Here is a 16521-nt window from a genome sequence, read left to right on the forward strand (position 1 = left end):
ACCCTCCCCTGCCCCAAACCCAACACCATGAGTCTCAGAGACTTTATTTGGCTTTATTTAGTAAAATGTTAAAATAAATAAATACAAATTGATCAGCTGCTCTGTATCCCCCCCACCCCCTCAAAACAAAAATCAAACAAACAAAAACAAAAACTTTGAAGCACAAAACTCCAAATACAAGTTCTACCAAGACTGAAATCACAAAGGGCATGGACAAGAGACAGGCTGGGAGCTGGCTGGCTCTTTTCTGCTCAGAGCTTGCTGACCTCCGGCTGCCCGTCCTGTCCTGCCTGACTGCAGCTTACCCTGGGCTGAGGACCCAATGACACCGGAGAGAGGAGCAGGGGCCAGAGACTGCCGAGGGGACGGTGGAGTCCTCAGGGAAGAAGAGCCTTTGGGAGCGGGGAGTGAAGTGAATTTGTGAGCCCTGCTCTTCCTTTACAAGGGCTATTTTCAAGAGCTCCGCCGGGGTCAGCTTCCTTCCCCTTTACTCCGGTGGGAAGGCCAAGAGGAATCTTCAGAGGCCACCCCCTCACTTCCTGGAAAGGAGCTGATGATACTGAAGACGGCTTGAAGTCAGGGTGAGAACGGGTCTCCTGTTTCCTGCCAAGGGTGCCCAGCTGAGGGGTGGGGGTGAGGTCCCCAGTCTTTTAGACAGAGCAAGGTTGCCTCCATCCAACAGAAGCCATGGTATCTGGAGAACCCAGGGCCTGGAAAATGTAGCTGGGCCACCATCCATCCTACTACCAAAGAGCCTTTTGCCCCTTGGGGTAAAAGCCTCCTAAATTAAGCCCTTTGGATAAATAAGAAAGACCAAACCCTAAAAGGGAGGGAAGGGAGGAAGCCACTTCTGAGCGTGCTGTGTGAGTCGTGGGTTGGCATGAGAGCACAAGGAGGCTCCGCTGGCCCCAAGAGAGTAAGTGTCAGAGACGGCTGGAGAGGCAGCTGCACACGCGGAGACTGAGCAGAGCTGGATACGCGGTCACCCTCACAGGAGAGGTGTGGAGCGAGCAACTGCGCCCATTCACACCACCTGTTGAGCCTGAGCCAAGCAGCAGCGGGGACAGAGGCGGGCCTGTCGGGAAACCGGGCACTCACATGGCGCCAGCTGGAGGCTGCCACGGCCGTGTTACAGGCCCCACACAGGTAAGGCCCACGAGGGGCTGCCCTGAGCTTGGTCTCCCTGCCAGGCACGACCAGCAGGCTTGCGCCAAAAGGGCCCAATAAGGAAGGAAGAAAGCAGAACTCTGGAGGAGCTCAGCAGCGGTGAGACAAGACCCAGCAGGCGCCGTGAAAGAAAAAGGACCTGCAGGCCACACTGGCAAGAACGTGGGCAGGGACGATGACAGCAACATGACCTCACTGTTTCCAGGGCACGTCACCTGAGCCACGGGACTGACAAGGGGCGTCCTGATCCAGGGCCCGGGGGGCAGCTCCTTCCCAGAGCCAGACCAGCCGCTCCCTGGCCTCTGAAGTGACTGCAGGCCAGCTGCTCTCAGGTGTGTCTGTCAGCAGCTACACTGGGGCACGGGGAAAAGCAGCACAAGGGAAAGAGGGAGAGGCAGCTCCGGTGGGGCAGTGATGAACGTGTGTCTCAGGTGGTCACAGGGACCCCACAGGTCTGGCGGAACGGAGAGGGTCTTCTCTTGGCAGGACAGTGAAGGAGGAGGAGACTGGGTGACTAGGGCCCTTTCTTTGCAGTAAGGGGTGCTTGGGAATTTGAGTCCAGAATGCAGGTTCGGGGGCAGGGTTGCATTGTTAACTCCATACTAGCTGACTTGCACAACAGCTTATGTCTGAACTTGAGGAAGAATCCATACCCCAACCCTAGGCAAGGTCAGAGTGTGACTGCTCACAGCAGCTGGCAAAACCCTGGTCAATTCCTAGCCCTGCCTCCCACCCGCAAGAACCCCCAGGCAGCTCCTTTCTGAGCAAAGGCCTCTAGTGATCACAGTTTCCCACTGCTTTCAAGAGGATAGGTATTATGTGGCAACCTCCAGCCTCTGGGCCCAGACAAGTCAAATGGGAGGGCTCCAAGACAGGGCGTACAGCCCGCCTCTGGGCTCTGAACCTCTGCCAACTATTCCTCCAACTAGTCCAGGCATCTCGCAAAGCTCCCTGACTAGACATAGCACCTGGGTTTTTGCATGAGGAAAGGGAGCTCCTTTCTTTCCCCCTCAGGCAACCTTGCAGCCAGGTCCTGACTCTGAGGCCTGTACAGCCCCTCTTAATCCCCTCTTCTAACGTCCCAGGAAGATGAACGGAAATGGTTGGTAGAGATGATACACGTTCTACCTAAGGAGTATTTCTCTGTTGCAATTGCTTTCAGGATCCATCTCTGTCTCTCTGGGCCTCACTAGGTGAGGGAGAAACTACTGGCCCCTTTTCCGCCCCTCCTAGGCTCTGGCCCTTAGGGGGCGGGCTTGGGAGAGATGCTCTGGGAGTGCCGGGGTGGGGTGGGGTGCAGAGCCCTCGCCTCCCTCCTGTGGCCAGATGTGCGCAATGGGCAAAAGGTCTCCAGCGGGAGCGCACACTTGACAAAATTTATTTCCCACAAGGCAAGATGATAGAAATGGTCTGAGCCTTTCAGAACCCCGCTTTTCCCAAGAAGAAGACGGGCCAAGCCAAGGCAAGCACCGCGTTCTAGCCAAAGGTCACCCAGGAAGCTTGTGGGTGGGCAAAGTGGAGTAAACTCCCATCTCCGGTGACTGGAGCCAGCAGGCAGAGAAAGCAGCTGGCAGAGAAAGCAGGCTCTCTTCGAAGACATGAAGACACAAAGGCCACCCTGGGCTCTCTGTCTCAGAGACACCATGTCCCCTCAAGACATCTCACTCCCTTGTTCTTTCTAAGCACCAAGGGCTGATTCAGCCTGCCCCCTGCACCCGTCCACCAAAGCCGGGGTGCGTGGGCGCCAATGAGCTTCAGTGGCCATTTCCTTCGAAGCTGTCCCCCAGGCACTCACAATGCTGGTGGCTGAAAGACCGAGAGCAGCACCAAAGGAAGGGATCTTATTTCGGCACCAGCCTTCTGCTCTAGCAAAACCCGAGGAGACAACGGGGGGGGGGGCCCTGACACCATCCACACTCCATGTGGGCTTCAGAAACAGGAGCCCAGATCCCTGCACCAAGAAGAGAGGACAGTCTTTTCTGAGGAGGGGAGAATGGTGGGAGAGCTCTGCCCCTGCTCGTCAGGGCTGCGGCCGTCCGGAGGACAGAAATCATGGAGACTAGCCCACCAGTCTTGAGACACAAACACAGCAAAATGTCATCATGTTCAGCAGGTTCTGTGCTAAAAAATTATAACTACACAGCATTTTCTCCAGTTCTGACACCTTTTTAATAGAAATCACTGTTTTTAGGAAACAAATAGCACTTTTGTAATTTTTTTTTACAATGTTTCTTACCTTGATCTTAATTTAAGTAACACTAGGAAGACCTCAATCTCTTTTATTTTCCTTTTTAATTAAAAAAAAGTTGTTGTTGTTTTTTTCCCCCAGATACAAAGATTTTTGCCCTTGCATAAAAAAACAGTGCCCCGAACGATGACACAAGGACTCACACAGACTCACGGGACCTCACTGACACTATGATTCCTATTCTACCATGCAAGGTCTCGACTACCCTTAATTGGACTGTCAGCCTGAAAAACAGCTTCTCTATTCCTTATTTTAGTTTTTGTTACCAAAAAAGTAAAATAAACAACAAAATAAAACTTTTTTTCAAAGAAGAAAGAACAGAAACAAAAATTTAAAAAAAAAGAGAAAAGCAACGTCTCCATTCAATTCACACACACCTGGGTCGCGTGCTGCTTCGCTCAGGATCTTCTCTGCTTATAAATATAGAAAAGGGATGGAGCTTGTTTTCAAGTAAAATCACTGATCCACCTTTTTTCCTTCCTCGACACACACACTCTTCTTCCCTGCCCCGGGCAAGGGCCACCTGAGGCCTGGGTCTGCTTGTTCTTGGAGAGGAAAGGTAACCGGATCATCCACGGGACGATCATCCACGGGGACGGTGCCGATTTGCCAAAGCAGGGAAGGAGCTTGGGGAGGGGTGGGGGAGCGGAGTGCTCCGGAGAAGACCCCGGTGGCTGTTCCTGGTGTCCATCTCTCCGTGCACTGTGCCCGCCCCAGACAATATGAAATACTGCTTATTTGATATACTTTTCCCCACCCCGGCTCCCTCCCATCCCCTCCCCATCCCTTCCTCTGGGCACTGGGGTTGGTTAAATCTCGATTTCCTCTTTTTGGTTTTATAGTAGTGAAAGTTTAGAAACAGGAAAGCCCACGCACTCTTTGGACTTGTCTTCTCTACCTAAACAAACAGCTCAGCAAATAAGGGTCTGGAACCTGCTCCCCCCCCCCTCGGCCCGTCCCCGCTCCCCACCCAACAAAACAAAAGCGAGCCCACGGTGGCGGTGGGGGCTGCCGCAGGCACACACTGGCGTGTAACAGGGAGAGCAAGTGTATTATCCACTTGGCGTGGTGCTGGCCCAGAGCCTCCAGCTGGCACGGTTTCATGTGGCGTGGTCCAGTCCTTGCATGTACACACAGAATAAGAAGGATCAATTGGCAAACTCTGGTGCCACCCGGCACAAGCATCTTCTCTCTCTCTGGAACCAAAGAACCAAAAGAATTCTGTACTTTCCAGAAGAAATCCGGCTTTGCTTGTCTAGAGTCTTCAGTGTTTTGCTCTCCTTGCCACTGGGATCCCGTGGCTTCTCCTAGCAGGGCTCTGTTATTTAGTCTCTTCCCCCTGGCTACAGTTCGCTGTGCAGCTCTGGGAGGAGGAGGAGGAGGGCGGGGAGGGCGCCGGCGTGGAGGTGCTGGCGTTGGCAGGGGGAGTGCAGTCCGGGCCGTTGGAGACGGCCCCCAGAGTGGCCTCAGAGTCTACGGGTTTGGAGAGGTCGATGCCGTGGATGAGGCGGATCAGCTGTTTTACCTTCTCCAGGGAGCTGTGCATCTCCTTCTGCCGGGCCAGGATGGTGTTCTTCATTTCCATGCATTTCTGCAGCCAATGAGAAGGGCAGTGGCACTGAGCCTCCGGCTCTTCTGAAAGGCCTGGCAGCCCTCTCCAGATAAAAGAATCCCTGTTGACTAGTGTGCGGCCCCTAGACCTTGTTCTGCTCCACACTGGAGTGGCTGCTGCTACCCAAGGGAAGGAGGAGGCCCAAGAGGCAAGAGAGAGAGGGCAAGTGAGTGGTTTAAAAGCCCACTACTTGACCCTAGGACTTAAAACCAAACATGAACTACCACTATAATACTACAAAATAAAAGGCATTAAGGAAAAGCTCCCACAGCTGGGCTGAAGCTGGTTTGGGCAGATCTGGGTATGTGTCTACCTTGCTGATGGCACTGATATGCTCAGGACTGGGCTGAGCGTTACAGGGCAGTCACAAGCCAGTGGTATCTGGTTTCAGTTTGAGGGCCTGCTGAGGATCACTGGGTCAGCGAGGTTTTAGAGGCAGGGCCTGGGGTGGGATATTTAGTGATATTTAGGAGAATCAAAGACTGTAGCCAACAGAAGGCCTTCTGCTTGGTCAGGGACTTGTAGTCTTTTGCCCTTTTGTACTTGGCCTCCCACACCTGCTGGCTTCTGTTCTAGGCAGGAAAAGCGATGTGAAACCTGCCAGCCATGGGCAGTATGATGAGGAGAGACAGCTTGACTGCCACCAAGTCCAGGGCACCACCTGGCGTCCATGAGGGCTGAGGCCACCTCACTCCAAGAAGGGGACCTACTCAATGGAAAAGAAAGCCTGCTCCTGTCAGGAGGAGCCTCTGAATCCCTGCTGCAAACACAAACCTCTTTCCCACCTGGTCAGCCAGGCTGGGTAGTATTTACTTCCAGTACTCGTCTCTAGAAAGCGCTCTTCCTCAGGCTGGTCAGATAAACCTGGAGAGGCAATCAGCAGGGCATGGAAGAGGGGGCGGGAGGAAAGAGCCATGCAGATGGACCCACTAGCTAGGGCGACTGGGAAGAATTAGACGCGGGGGCCTGGTCTGTGTCAGGCGGCTCCACACTCCTCCCAAACACACTCAGGAGCACGCGGGGGCGCTGGCTATGCTGCTGTAGTTGCTACTCGATCTCTCCAGCCTGGAGACTGAAAATCTTCTCTCAGGTCAAAGCCAAGAGGATGTTCCAGAGCTTGGCTAAGGCACCATATACCAAATGGCCACCTGTACCTGAGGGCCAAACTCTTAACTGGAAGCAAACTGCAACCACCCAAGTTAACAGTGTTAATAAGCTGAAGGAATGAATCAGCGCTTGAGAGCCACACGTACTGTTATGTACACAGAAAGTTCTGTACCTCTGTACCTATCACCGAAAGCATGAGGTTTACTTACACTTATAGAATTGCTGAGCTGCTTCACCTTCTGCTCTAGTTGTTCTCGTTCTTGTTTTAAATCTGAACTCCATTTAAGTAATTTCTGTTTTTCTTCTTCTTTTGCTGGGAAAAAAGAAAAAGGAACTTGTTTTTGACAATGAATTCTTTGAAAAGGCCACTATGTTCAGAAGGCTTGCCAAAGAAGATATCTTCCTCAAAGCTCCCCAAGCCCCACAGCCAGTGCACAGAACCTGCCCACTTAGACTTTCCCTTTTACATGTAAAGGGACGCTAAGAAAACTGTCGGTGGCTTGGGCCTGGCTTTACATAAGTATCACTTCTCATTTTTCCCCCCCCAAGAAAGTGCTACAACAAACTTTTTATTCCGTTCAATAAAAGCTTTTCATTTTTAACTTTACAGTTCCTTTTGAAAACAAAACAAATATTGTCTCCTAGTACTTTTTTTTTTTTTTTTAAACAAAGGGAGGCTTATACAAAAGGCAGTATGGATAATTCTTTACCTGCTTTATAGGCAATGTAGGAATGAACGATTGCTAAAGTTCCAGGCCATGGAATTGCTTCTTCCTTCTTCAGCATCTGAAAAGATTTTTAGAATTTTACCCTTGAGAAAGATATATAAACACATATCCACTGTGTAGTAACAAGCAACAGTGTCTGTAGCTATTGGCAGACAAAATCCAGGAAGGATTTATGGTGGCAGTGTTGCAAAACCCTGGTCTATAGTTTCTGGACTACAACAAAGTCCCAGTTATCAGCCTGAAAGAATGAGGGTCAATGGCAGGAAGAGCCAAGCCACCTGAGCCCTGGCTTAGAAAGAGGCTGGGAGTTGGCTAGGCATTCCCATCTTTTCATGCCTGCTACATGATCCCCAACTACTCCCAACGGTCAGAAACATCAGCACACAAGCTGCAAGTCTGCATAATGGCAGCAGCCACTGGCAGCTTCGTCCTTGACCTGACATGGGCTGCCTGTCGCAATTTTAGCTTGTATGTGCCTCAAAGACAGCCTGACCAAGGAAATTAAATATCAGTTCCAAGTACTGAAGTATAATCTAGACCCCGAATAGAAAATTATCAGAGGGTCACAAAGCAGCATCAGGAAGAGAACAGAGAGAACTGTCTCTACTACATCATGGAGACAGTAAGGATGAGGACACCAAGATTTAAAGGGGAAAACCAGAATTCCCTCAAATCAGGATTCCAAAGAACTGAGCAGGACCCCAAAGCTTGCTGAGCTACTGGGCTTATTGATTTAATATTTATACTTTTGCCTACTTCCAAAAAGGTCTCAAGACAGCTTATAATAAAAACATAAAGACATAAAGATACATGAATAGTTTAAATAAAAAATCAGAAACTAAACAGAAAAGGGAGGGAAGAGGCTTTCTCTTTTCTTCTTTCAAATCCATGAAATATGAAGACAGTACTTTTATAGTTAGTTCTCTGATCCTGATGATGACACAGGTTAAGAGTAAAACTGTTCTTATTTGAATTAAATGATCAACTGGGCACTTTCCTTTAAGGATTTTATTTCCAGAGTTTCAACCATATGCTGAGTTTGGACCATTTTTAGAGAATGAGGCAGACAGTCTTATGGACTTTTAAGGGTAAAGGTAATGAAAAGATAAGTCATTTCAAATAGAGGGAAGCAGTTAGGGTCTCTCCACCTGTACATGAGTCACTGCCTCATGAACAGAGAACCTCTGAGAGGAGGCATGCTGTGGGGGTGAGTGCTGTGCTGTGAACAGGGCAGATGTGGCTTGGAGAACTACTGGAGAGGAAAGAGACTCAGCCATTCCCTCAGCTTAGAGGGGAAAGGAGGTCCTTCTCCTCCTCCTCCGTCCCTCGTCCTTTCTGACCCACCCACAGTACCTGGTCCTGACATCTGGGACAGATCCACATGCCCTTGGGAATCGTTTTCAGAGGAGGGTCCAAGCAGTCCAGATGATATACACGGGAACACGTGTCACACATCAGCAACTGGCCACTTTTTCTGCAAACACTGCAAAAATCCTCATGGATATCACCCTATGAAATTGAGAGGAAAGGTAAGAGAAAGGACAAAAAGGTAAAACTGGAATGTTAATGTGCACATTCTGGATACATATAAATGCTTTAGGACACTCAGCTGTGCCCCTCCAACTCATTGCAAGAGTGTTCAAGAAAAGCAGGAATTACCAATGGTGCAAGCCTGCTCTATAGCATTGAGGTTCCCCAGGTGGGGCCAGTATTCTTAACCTTAAAGTAGAGTTTACAAGAAACTGTAACTGTGGGGTCACCTAGGCCAAAATTAGCTTTACAGGTGATAACTCAGCATTTAAGTTTTGGTACAGTCCAACTCACAAATCATAAAGTTTAAAGACACTGAAATCCATTCATCATCATTTCCCATCATCATTGGGAAAGAAGACAGACAAGAAATGGAGGTTTTCGCTCAACTCTTTGCTTGCTCTGGGAGAAAAACTATAGTCAAAGTTCAAATGGGAAAGTATTAAGTCAGGAGCAAAGTAAACTCCTATGAGTTTTCTAACATGAAGAATTAAAAAAGCCAAACAGCTGACAGTGTTCTCTTAAAACCAGTATTTGGCATTTGCTGTTCAATGGACCGTTCTATTCCGGGAGGCTTTATTCCTCCCTGTGAAATGCTTCACCAGATAGATAAAGAAGAGCAGCCTAAGTGCACTCTGCTAGTCTCCCCCGCCTCCATCAGTGATGGTTCTGGTACTCAGGTGAGTCTGTGGGAGCCCTCCCAACAAAAGGCACCATCAGAAAAAAGCAGATCTACTTAAAATTTGGAGAGAACACATTAAAAAAAAATGAGGTATTAAAGAGGTGTTTTTCAGTAAGTCAATCCCTGGCCTGTTCTCTAAACAGGATTAACGCTGCTGATAAGGACACCAGGGAAGGGAAGACTGAAGGGTCAGGCCAGAGGTTAACTACCAAGGCAGCACCCCAGCTTGGAGTAGACCCCCGCCTTTTCACTTCCAATGTGTTGTTTTAGAATTCTAGGCTATTCTGACAGAAGGCCTAATACAGAAATTTTGCACAAGAAGCAATGATACAGAAAGCGATTCCCAGTTCTTCCTTTCTATGATATAACCCTTCAACCACGATTGCTGAAAGGAACATATCTTCCCAGACCTACTATTTCTATCCAAAGGAAAGGAAAGGAACTATCTGGCAGTATCTACATATCTAGGGTATCTGGTGGCCTAGAAAACTGGCTGCAAAAAGTTGTAAGCTACATCAAAGTGTGGATGGATGTTAACCTTTTTTAGTAAGACAATGTTACCTCTGGGCAGTCAAAAAAAAAAGATACTTAATACACGTGTAAAAATACTACATAAGAATGCAGCCTAACAGTGTAACTTCAAGGCACCAAAAGATGTAAGGTTTCATCCCTAGATTAACTGTGACTTTCTTCTTAAAATCAGGCTGAGGGTGGCTCTCCTCTAGAGACCTAGTCTTTCTTGAACCTTCGCCCCATGTTGTAAGTCTGCATCTTTAATAAGTTTATAATAATCTTATGGCTTCAGAAACTCTTTTACACGAACCACAGGTAAAATTATCACTGATGAAGTAAATGAGACAAACTGGACATCTTATTCCAAATACCTATCTTATTTGTTGGGTAAAGAGTTCTGCTCACTTTCCTTTGCTCCAGAGTAAGGAGAACATCAGGAAGTGGAAGGTGGAGAGTACATAAAATAAAGGTTAAATAATTTCTTTCAAGTTCCTAAAGGAAAGAAAACTTCTATCCTATTTACATATCCTGTAGCAGCAGTTCATAATCTTTTCAGTGTCAGGACCCCTTAGTAACTCTTAAAATTACTAACGACCTCAAAGTGCTTTTGCTTATGTGAGTTGTATCTATTGCTATTTACTGTACTAGAAGTTTTTAAACTTTTTTATTTTGAAATAAATAACAGAATCACAGGAAGTTACAAAAATCATGTATTGAAGAATGTTAAAATCCAAGAACACACAAGTGCACATTCAGTTAGCCCTCAGGGTGCTATCACCACTTATCATGTAGTACCTGGAAAACTCCACTGTCCTACTTTTGAGAGAATGAGAATGAAAATGGCAAAGAATATTTTGGTATTATCATGAAAATATTTTTGATTTTATATTTTGATTGATATTATATTTTAAAATACATAAAAATATATTTTATATTTTGACCCCCTGAAAGAGTCTCAGTATCATACCCAGACCACAGATTGAGAACTACTGCCCATAGAAATGAATATAAGATGCCAAGATATGTATTTCATCCACGCAGAATTGGTTCTTTGCTTAAAGAGAGCAGAGGAAGTCCCACCGAGTTGCTGCACCAGGTCCAAAGGGTTAGGCTTTGGTGACTGACCAAATTACTACCATAAACCAAATAGTAAGTTGAATGATGGCTGACCCACGATCCTTTGCTAGGAGCTGAGGATGTATGTTTTTTGGAAACACCCTGGCTATACCAATTGCAACTTCATCATCTGCTAAACAAATTTTATAACTGTGTCAACATTATCTTCCCTTCTCATAAAAATGATGATAGTGGCAACAAGATACATCCTAAAGATTAGTGACCGGCTGGGCCTTATATTACCAGCTCCTTCTAGATGGTTATTGATCCCCAGGAAATGCCTGCTTCTCAACTGTGATTGTTTAATTAACATTGCTGGGGCTTATGCTACCCAGCAGCAAACACAGAGTCCTGTGCGTTGATTTTAATCACTGCCACTGTTGGGACACTGTAAAAGTAGAAGTCAATTATCTTTAAAGAAAATCCATTCCACTAGGTTTAACTGAGAAAGTTCTCAACATATTTAATGGTTTTAGAAAAGCCTTCTTTTACCTTTAGATTCCTGAAAAGAACAAAGTTTCCCTTTTAAGATGAAACCTGGCAAAAGCGTTTAGTTTGTGATTTGATCTGAGTGGATCCTTTGGGTTCAGTCTCTCAAAGAAAATCATAAACCTCCTCAGCCAAAAGTCACAAAAAAGAAAAACAACATTCTTTAGGCAAGATACTCACTTGCAGACCCACAATCATCTGTTCCCCAGCACCTGTGCGTCACCTTGCAAAGGATCCCTACCAAGAAGCCATGAGCTGGCAATACCTTGGCAATGCTTCAACTGAGGAAAATGGAGATAATCTTTGGTGCAAACAAAGTTTCTGACAGGGACTCCTGGTGCTCATTAACAGGACAGGTAGAAAACCTGTGTCAATCACTAATGCCAAAAACCAATGCTGAATCTTGAGACCAAGGCTGGGTCTGTAGCCACTAGCTATTGTCCAAGGAAGGAAACCTGCCCGAGAACTCTTCTATGACCCTGGTCCTCCAAAGATGACACTTCCTTGGTTGCTTCTGGAACTGTAACTCAGGATGTGCATACGGTATTCTTTTGCTCTTTAGAGAGAGGTAGACCTAATTATTAAGTACTAAGAAGCTTCAAGTCCAAGGGATTTTTACCTGAAGACGACCCGAAAGACAAGCTCTGTAATTCACAAAAGAACTGGGATGTGTACAAAATGAAACTCTTGGTTTCCCTCCTCAAACCTGCTCATCTTCCAGTAAATGGCAGCTTCATCCTTTCAGTTGTTTAGGCCAAAACCTTTGGCTATTCTCTTTTTCTCACATCCCCTTATCTAATCCTGCTGGCTCTTCAAAATATATGCAGACCCGATCAGTTTTCTCCATCTCTACTTCTGCCATTCAATCGGGCCAAGCCATCGTCAGCTCTTGCCAGGATGACTGCAACAGCCTCCTAACTGGTCTCCCTGCTCCCATCCTATCCTCCCCACAGTCTCTTCTCTGTTGTCAGACACAGTGATCACTCTAAAATCCAAGCCAATTTTGCAAACGCCTTAAAAATAATAAATGCACAGGATAGATCATACCTTGGGGCACAAATCAAGCCTTGGTAAATTTAAGAAAATTGAAATTGTATCAAGTATCTTTTCCGACCACAACGCTATGAGACTAGATACCAATTACAGGGAAAAAACTGTAAAAAACTCAAACACATGGAGACTAAACAATACACTACTAAATAACCAAGAGATCACTGAAGAAATCAAAGAGGAAATCAAAAAATACCTAGAAACAAATGACAATGAAAACACGACGACCCAAAACCTATGCGATGCAGCAAAAGCAGTTCTAAGAGGGAAGCTTATAGCAACACAATCCTACCTCAAGAAACATCTCAAATAAACAACCTAACCTTACATGTAAAGCAATTAGAGAAAGAAGAACAAAAAACCCCCAAAGTTAGCAGAAGGAAAGAAATCATAAAGATCAGATCAGAAATAAATGAAAAAGAAATGAAGAAAACAAGAGCAAAGATCAATAAAAGTAAAAGCTGGTTCTTTGAGAAGATAAACAAAATTGATAAACCATTAGCCAGACTCAAGAAAAAAAGGGAGAAGACTCAAATCAACAGAATTAGAAATGAAAAAGGAGAAGGCACAACTGACACTGCAGAAATACAAAGGATCATGAGAGATTACTACAAGCAACTCCATGCCAATAAGATGGGACAACCTGGAAGAAATGGATAAATTCTTACAAAAGTACAACCTTCCGAGACTGAACCAGGAAGAAATAGAAAATATAAACAGACCAATCACCAGCACAGAAATTGAAACTGGGATTAAAAATCTTCCAACAGACAAAAGCCCGGGACCAGATGGCTTCACAGGCGAATTCTACCAAACATTTAGAGAAGAGCTAACACCTATCCTTTCGCAAACTCTTCCAAAATATAGCAGAGGGAGGAACACTCCCAAACTCATTCTACGAGGCCACCATCACCCTGATACCAAAACCAGACAATGATGTCACAAAAAAAGAAAACTACAGGCCAGTATCAGTGATGAACATAGATGCAAAAATCCTCAACAAAATACTAGCAAACAGAATCCAACAGCACATTAAAAGGATCATACACCATGATCAAGTGGGGTTTATTCTAGGGATGCAAGGATTCTTCAATATATGCAAATCAATCAATGTGATAAACCATATTAACAAATTGAAGGATAAAAACCATATGATCATCTCAATAGATGCAGAGAAAGCTTTCGACAAAATTCAACACCCATTTATGATAAAAACCCTCCAGAAAGTAGGCATAGAGGGAACTTACGTCAACATAATAAAGGCCATATATGACAAACCCACAGCCAACATCGTTCTCAGTGGTGAAAAACTGAAACCATTTCCATCAAGCTCAGGAACAAGACAAGGTTTCCCACTCTCACCACTATTATTCAACATAGTTTTGGAAGTTTTAGCCACAGCAATCAGAGAAGAAAAAGAAATAAAAGGAATACAAATTGGAAAAGAAGAAGTAAAACTGTCACTGTTTGCAAATGACATGATACTATGCACAGAGAATCCTAAAGATGCTACCAGAAAACTACTAGAGCTAATCAATGAATTTGGTAAAGGAGCAGGATACAAAATTAATGCACAGAAATCTCTTGCATTCCTATACACTAATGATGAAAAATCTGAAAGAGAAATTAAGGAAACACTCCCATTTACCACTGCAACAAAAAGAATAAAATACCTAAGAATAAACCTACCTAAGGAGACAAAGGACCTGTATGCAGAAAACTATGAGACACTGATGAAAGAACTTAAAGATGATACAAACAGATGGAGAGATATACCATGTTCTTGGACTGGAAGAATCAACATTGTGGAAATGACTATACTACCCAAAGCAATCTACAGATTCAGTGCAATCCCTATCAAACTACCAATGGCATTTTTCACAGAATCAGAACAAAAAATTTCACAATTTGTATGGAAACACAAAAGACCCCAAATAGCCAAAGCAATCTTGAGAAAGAAAAACGGAGCTGGAGGAATCAGGCTCCCGGACTTCAGACTATACTACAAAGCTACAATAATCAAGACAGTATGGTACTGGCACCAAAACAGAAACGTAGATCAATGGAACAGGATAGAAAGCCCAGAGATAAACCCCCACACATATGGTCACCTTCTCTTTGATAAAGGAGGCAAGAATATACAATGGAGAAAAGACAGCCTCTTCAATAAGTGGTGCTGGGAAAACTGGACAGCTACATGTAAAAGAATGAAACTAGAACACTCCCTAACACCATACACAAAAATAAACTCAAAATGGATTAAAGACCTAAATGTAAGGCCAGACACTAGCAAACTCTTAGAGGAAAACAGGCAGAACACTCTATGACATAAATCGCAGCAAGATCCTTTTTGACCCACCTCCTAGAGACAGGAAAATGAAAACAAACAAAAAAAAACAAATGGGACCTAATGAAACTTAAAAGCTTTTGCACAGCAAAGGAAACCATAAACAAGATGAAAAGACAACCCTCAGAATGGGAGAAAATATTTGCAAATGAAGCAACTGACAAAGGATTAATCTTCACAATATACAAGCAGCTCATGCAGCTCATTTTCAAAAAAGCAAACAACCCAATCCAAAAATGGGCAGAATACCTAAACAGACATTTCTCCAAAGAAGATATACAGATTGCCAACAAACACATGAAAGGATGCTCAACATCACTAATCATTAGAGAAATGCAAATGAAAACTACAACGAGGTATCATCTCACACCGGTCAGAATGGCCATCATCAAAAAGTCTACAAACAATAAATGCCGGAGAGGGTGTGGAGAAAAGGGAACCCTCTTGCACTGTTGGTGGGAACGTAAATTGATACAGCCACTATGGAGAACAGTATGGGGGTTCCTTAAAAAACTAAAAATAGAACTACCATACGACCCAGCAATCCCACTACTGGGCATATACCCTGAGAAAACCGTAATTCATAAAGAGTCATGTACCACAATGTTCATTGCAGCACTATTTACAATAGCCAGGACATGGAAGCAACCTAAGTGTCGATCGACAGACGAATGGATAAACAAGATGTGGCACATATATACAATGGAATATTACTCAGCCATAAAAAGAAATGAAATTGAGTTATTTGTAGTGAGGTGGATAGACCTAGAGTCTGTCATACAGAGTGAAGTAAGTCAGAAAGGTAAAAACAAATACCGTGTGCTAACACATATATATGGAATCTAAAAAAAAAAAAAAAAAAACGTTCTGAAGAACCTAGGGGCAGGACAGGAATAAAGATGCTTACGTAGACAATGGACTTGAGGACACGGGGTTGGGGAAGGGTAAGCTGGGACGAAGTTAGAGAGTGTCATGGACATATATACACTACCAAATGTAAAACAGATAGCTAGTGGGAAGCAGCTGCATCTCACAGGGAGATCAGCTCGGTGCTTTGTGACCACCTAGAGGCGTGGGATAGGGAGGGTGGGAGGGAGATGCAAGAGGGAGGGGATATGGGGATATAAGTACAGCTGATTCACTTTGTTATACAGCAGAAACTAACACACCATTGTAAAGCAATTATACTCCGATAAAGATGTTAAAAAATAATAATAATAAATGCAGCCAAGAACCTTCAAAGGACGCTAAAACCACTGAGTAAGTTTGCTGGGGAACTGGATATTTTTATAGACTCGACACTTTCTTCACCTAAGGAAACAGGCATCTTTACGAGTAGAGATATTTGATGGAGTCTATCTTAAGAGATGAAAGCTAATATCACCAACAATGGGACAGATGGACAACATGTGCCTCTTGTGATGCACTGAGAATCAGTGCATCATCAGGTATTTAGTGCTCCTACAAAAATGCATACCCTGAATCTATTCTTGAGGAAACAATCAGATCATCCAAATGGAGGGACACTCTATACAGCAACTGGCCTATCTTTTAAAAAATGTCAGTGTCATGAAGGACAAAGACAGGCTGAGAAACTGTTCCAGAGTAAGGAGACTAAAGACAAAACACCATAAAAATTAATGTCAAGAGTGATCTTGGATTGGATCCTGGAGCAGAAAAAACAAAGTGCCACTAAGGCATTTATTGAGATAATTGGAGAAATCTGAAGATGGGCTGTATACTATAAAAATAATGTTTTGTCATATTAAATTTCCTCAATTTGATAACTACATTGTGGCTACATCAGAGAGTATCTTTGTTTTTAGTAGATATACACCGAAATATTTTGGGTGAAGATTCATGATGTCTTCAACTTCTTAACTAGATCAGCAAAACAAGTGTGTGGTGGTGGGAAGTAGCATATGTGGCGAA

General features: G+C 44.7%; 1 protein-coding gene across 14 annotated transcripts in view; it reads right to left on the reverse strand.

Annotated features, from left to right (window-relative positions):
* The window catches only part of PHF21A (PHD finger protein 21A), a 202229-nt gene that overhangs the window by 7641 nt on the left and 178067 nt on the right, over positions 1–16521 (reverse strand). For 12 of the 14 annotated variants that reach the window (XM_036862480.1, XM_036862475.1, XM_036862478.1 and 9 more), the window contains 4 exons: positions 8216–8371; positions 6845–6920; positions 6344–6447; positions 33–5006 (listed from right to left, as the gene is read on the reverse strand). In XM_036862480.1, the coding sequence (XP_036718375.1) occupies positions 4737–5006; positions 6344–6447; positions 6845–6920; positions 8216–8371 (606 nt within the window). In that variant the 3' untranslated portion in view covers positions 33–4736. The other 2 variants (XR_005021052.1, XM_036862481.1) reach the window with 2 other exon arrangements.

This window comes from Balaenoptera musculus, chromosome 8, assembly GCF_009873245.2.
Source record: "Balaenoptera musculus isolate JJ_BM4_2016_0621 chromosome 8, mBalMus1.pri.v3, whole genome shotgun sequence".
Classification (NCBI taxonomy): Eukaryota; Metazoa; Chordata; class Mammalia; order Artiodactyla; family Balaenopteridae; genus Balaenoptera; species Balaenoptera musculus.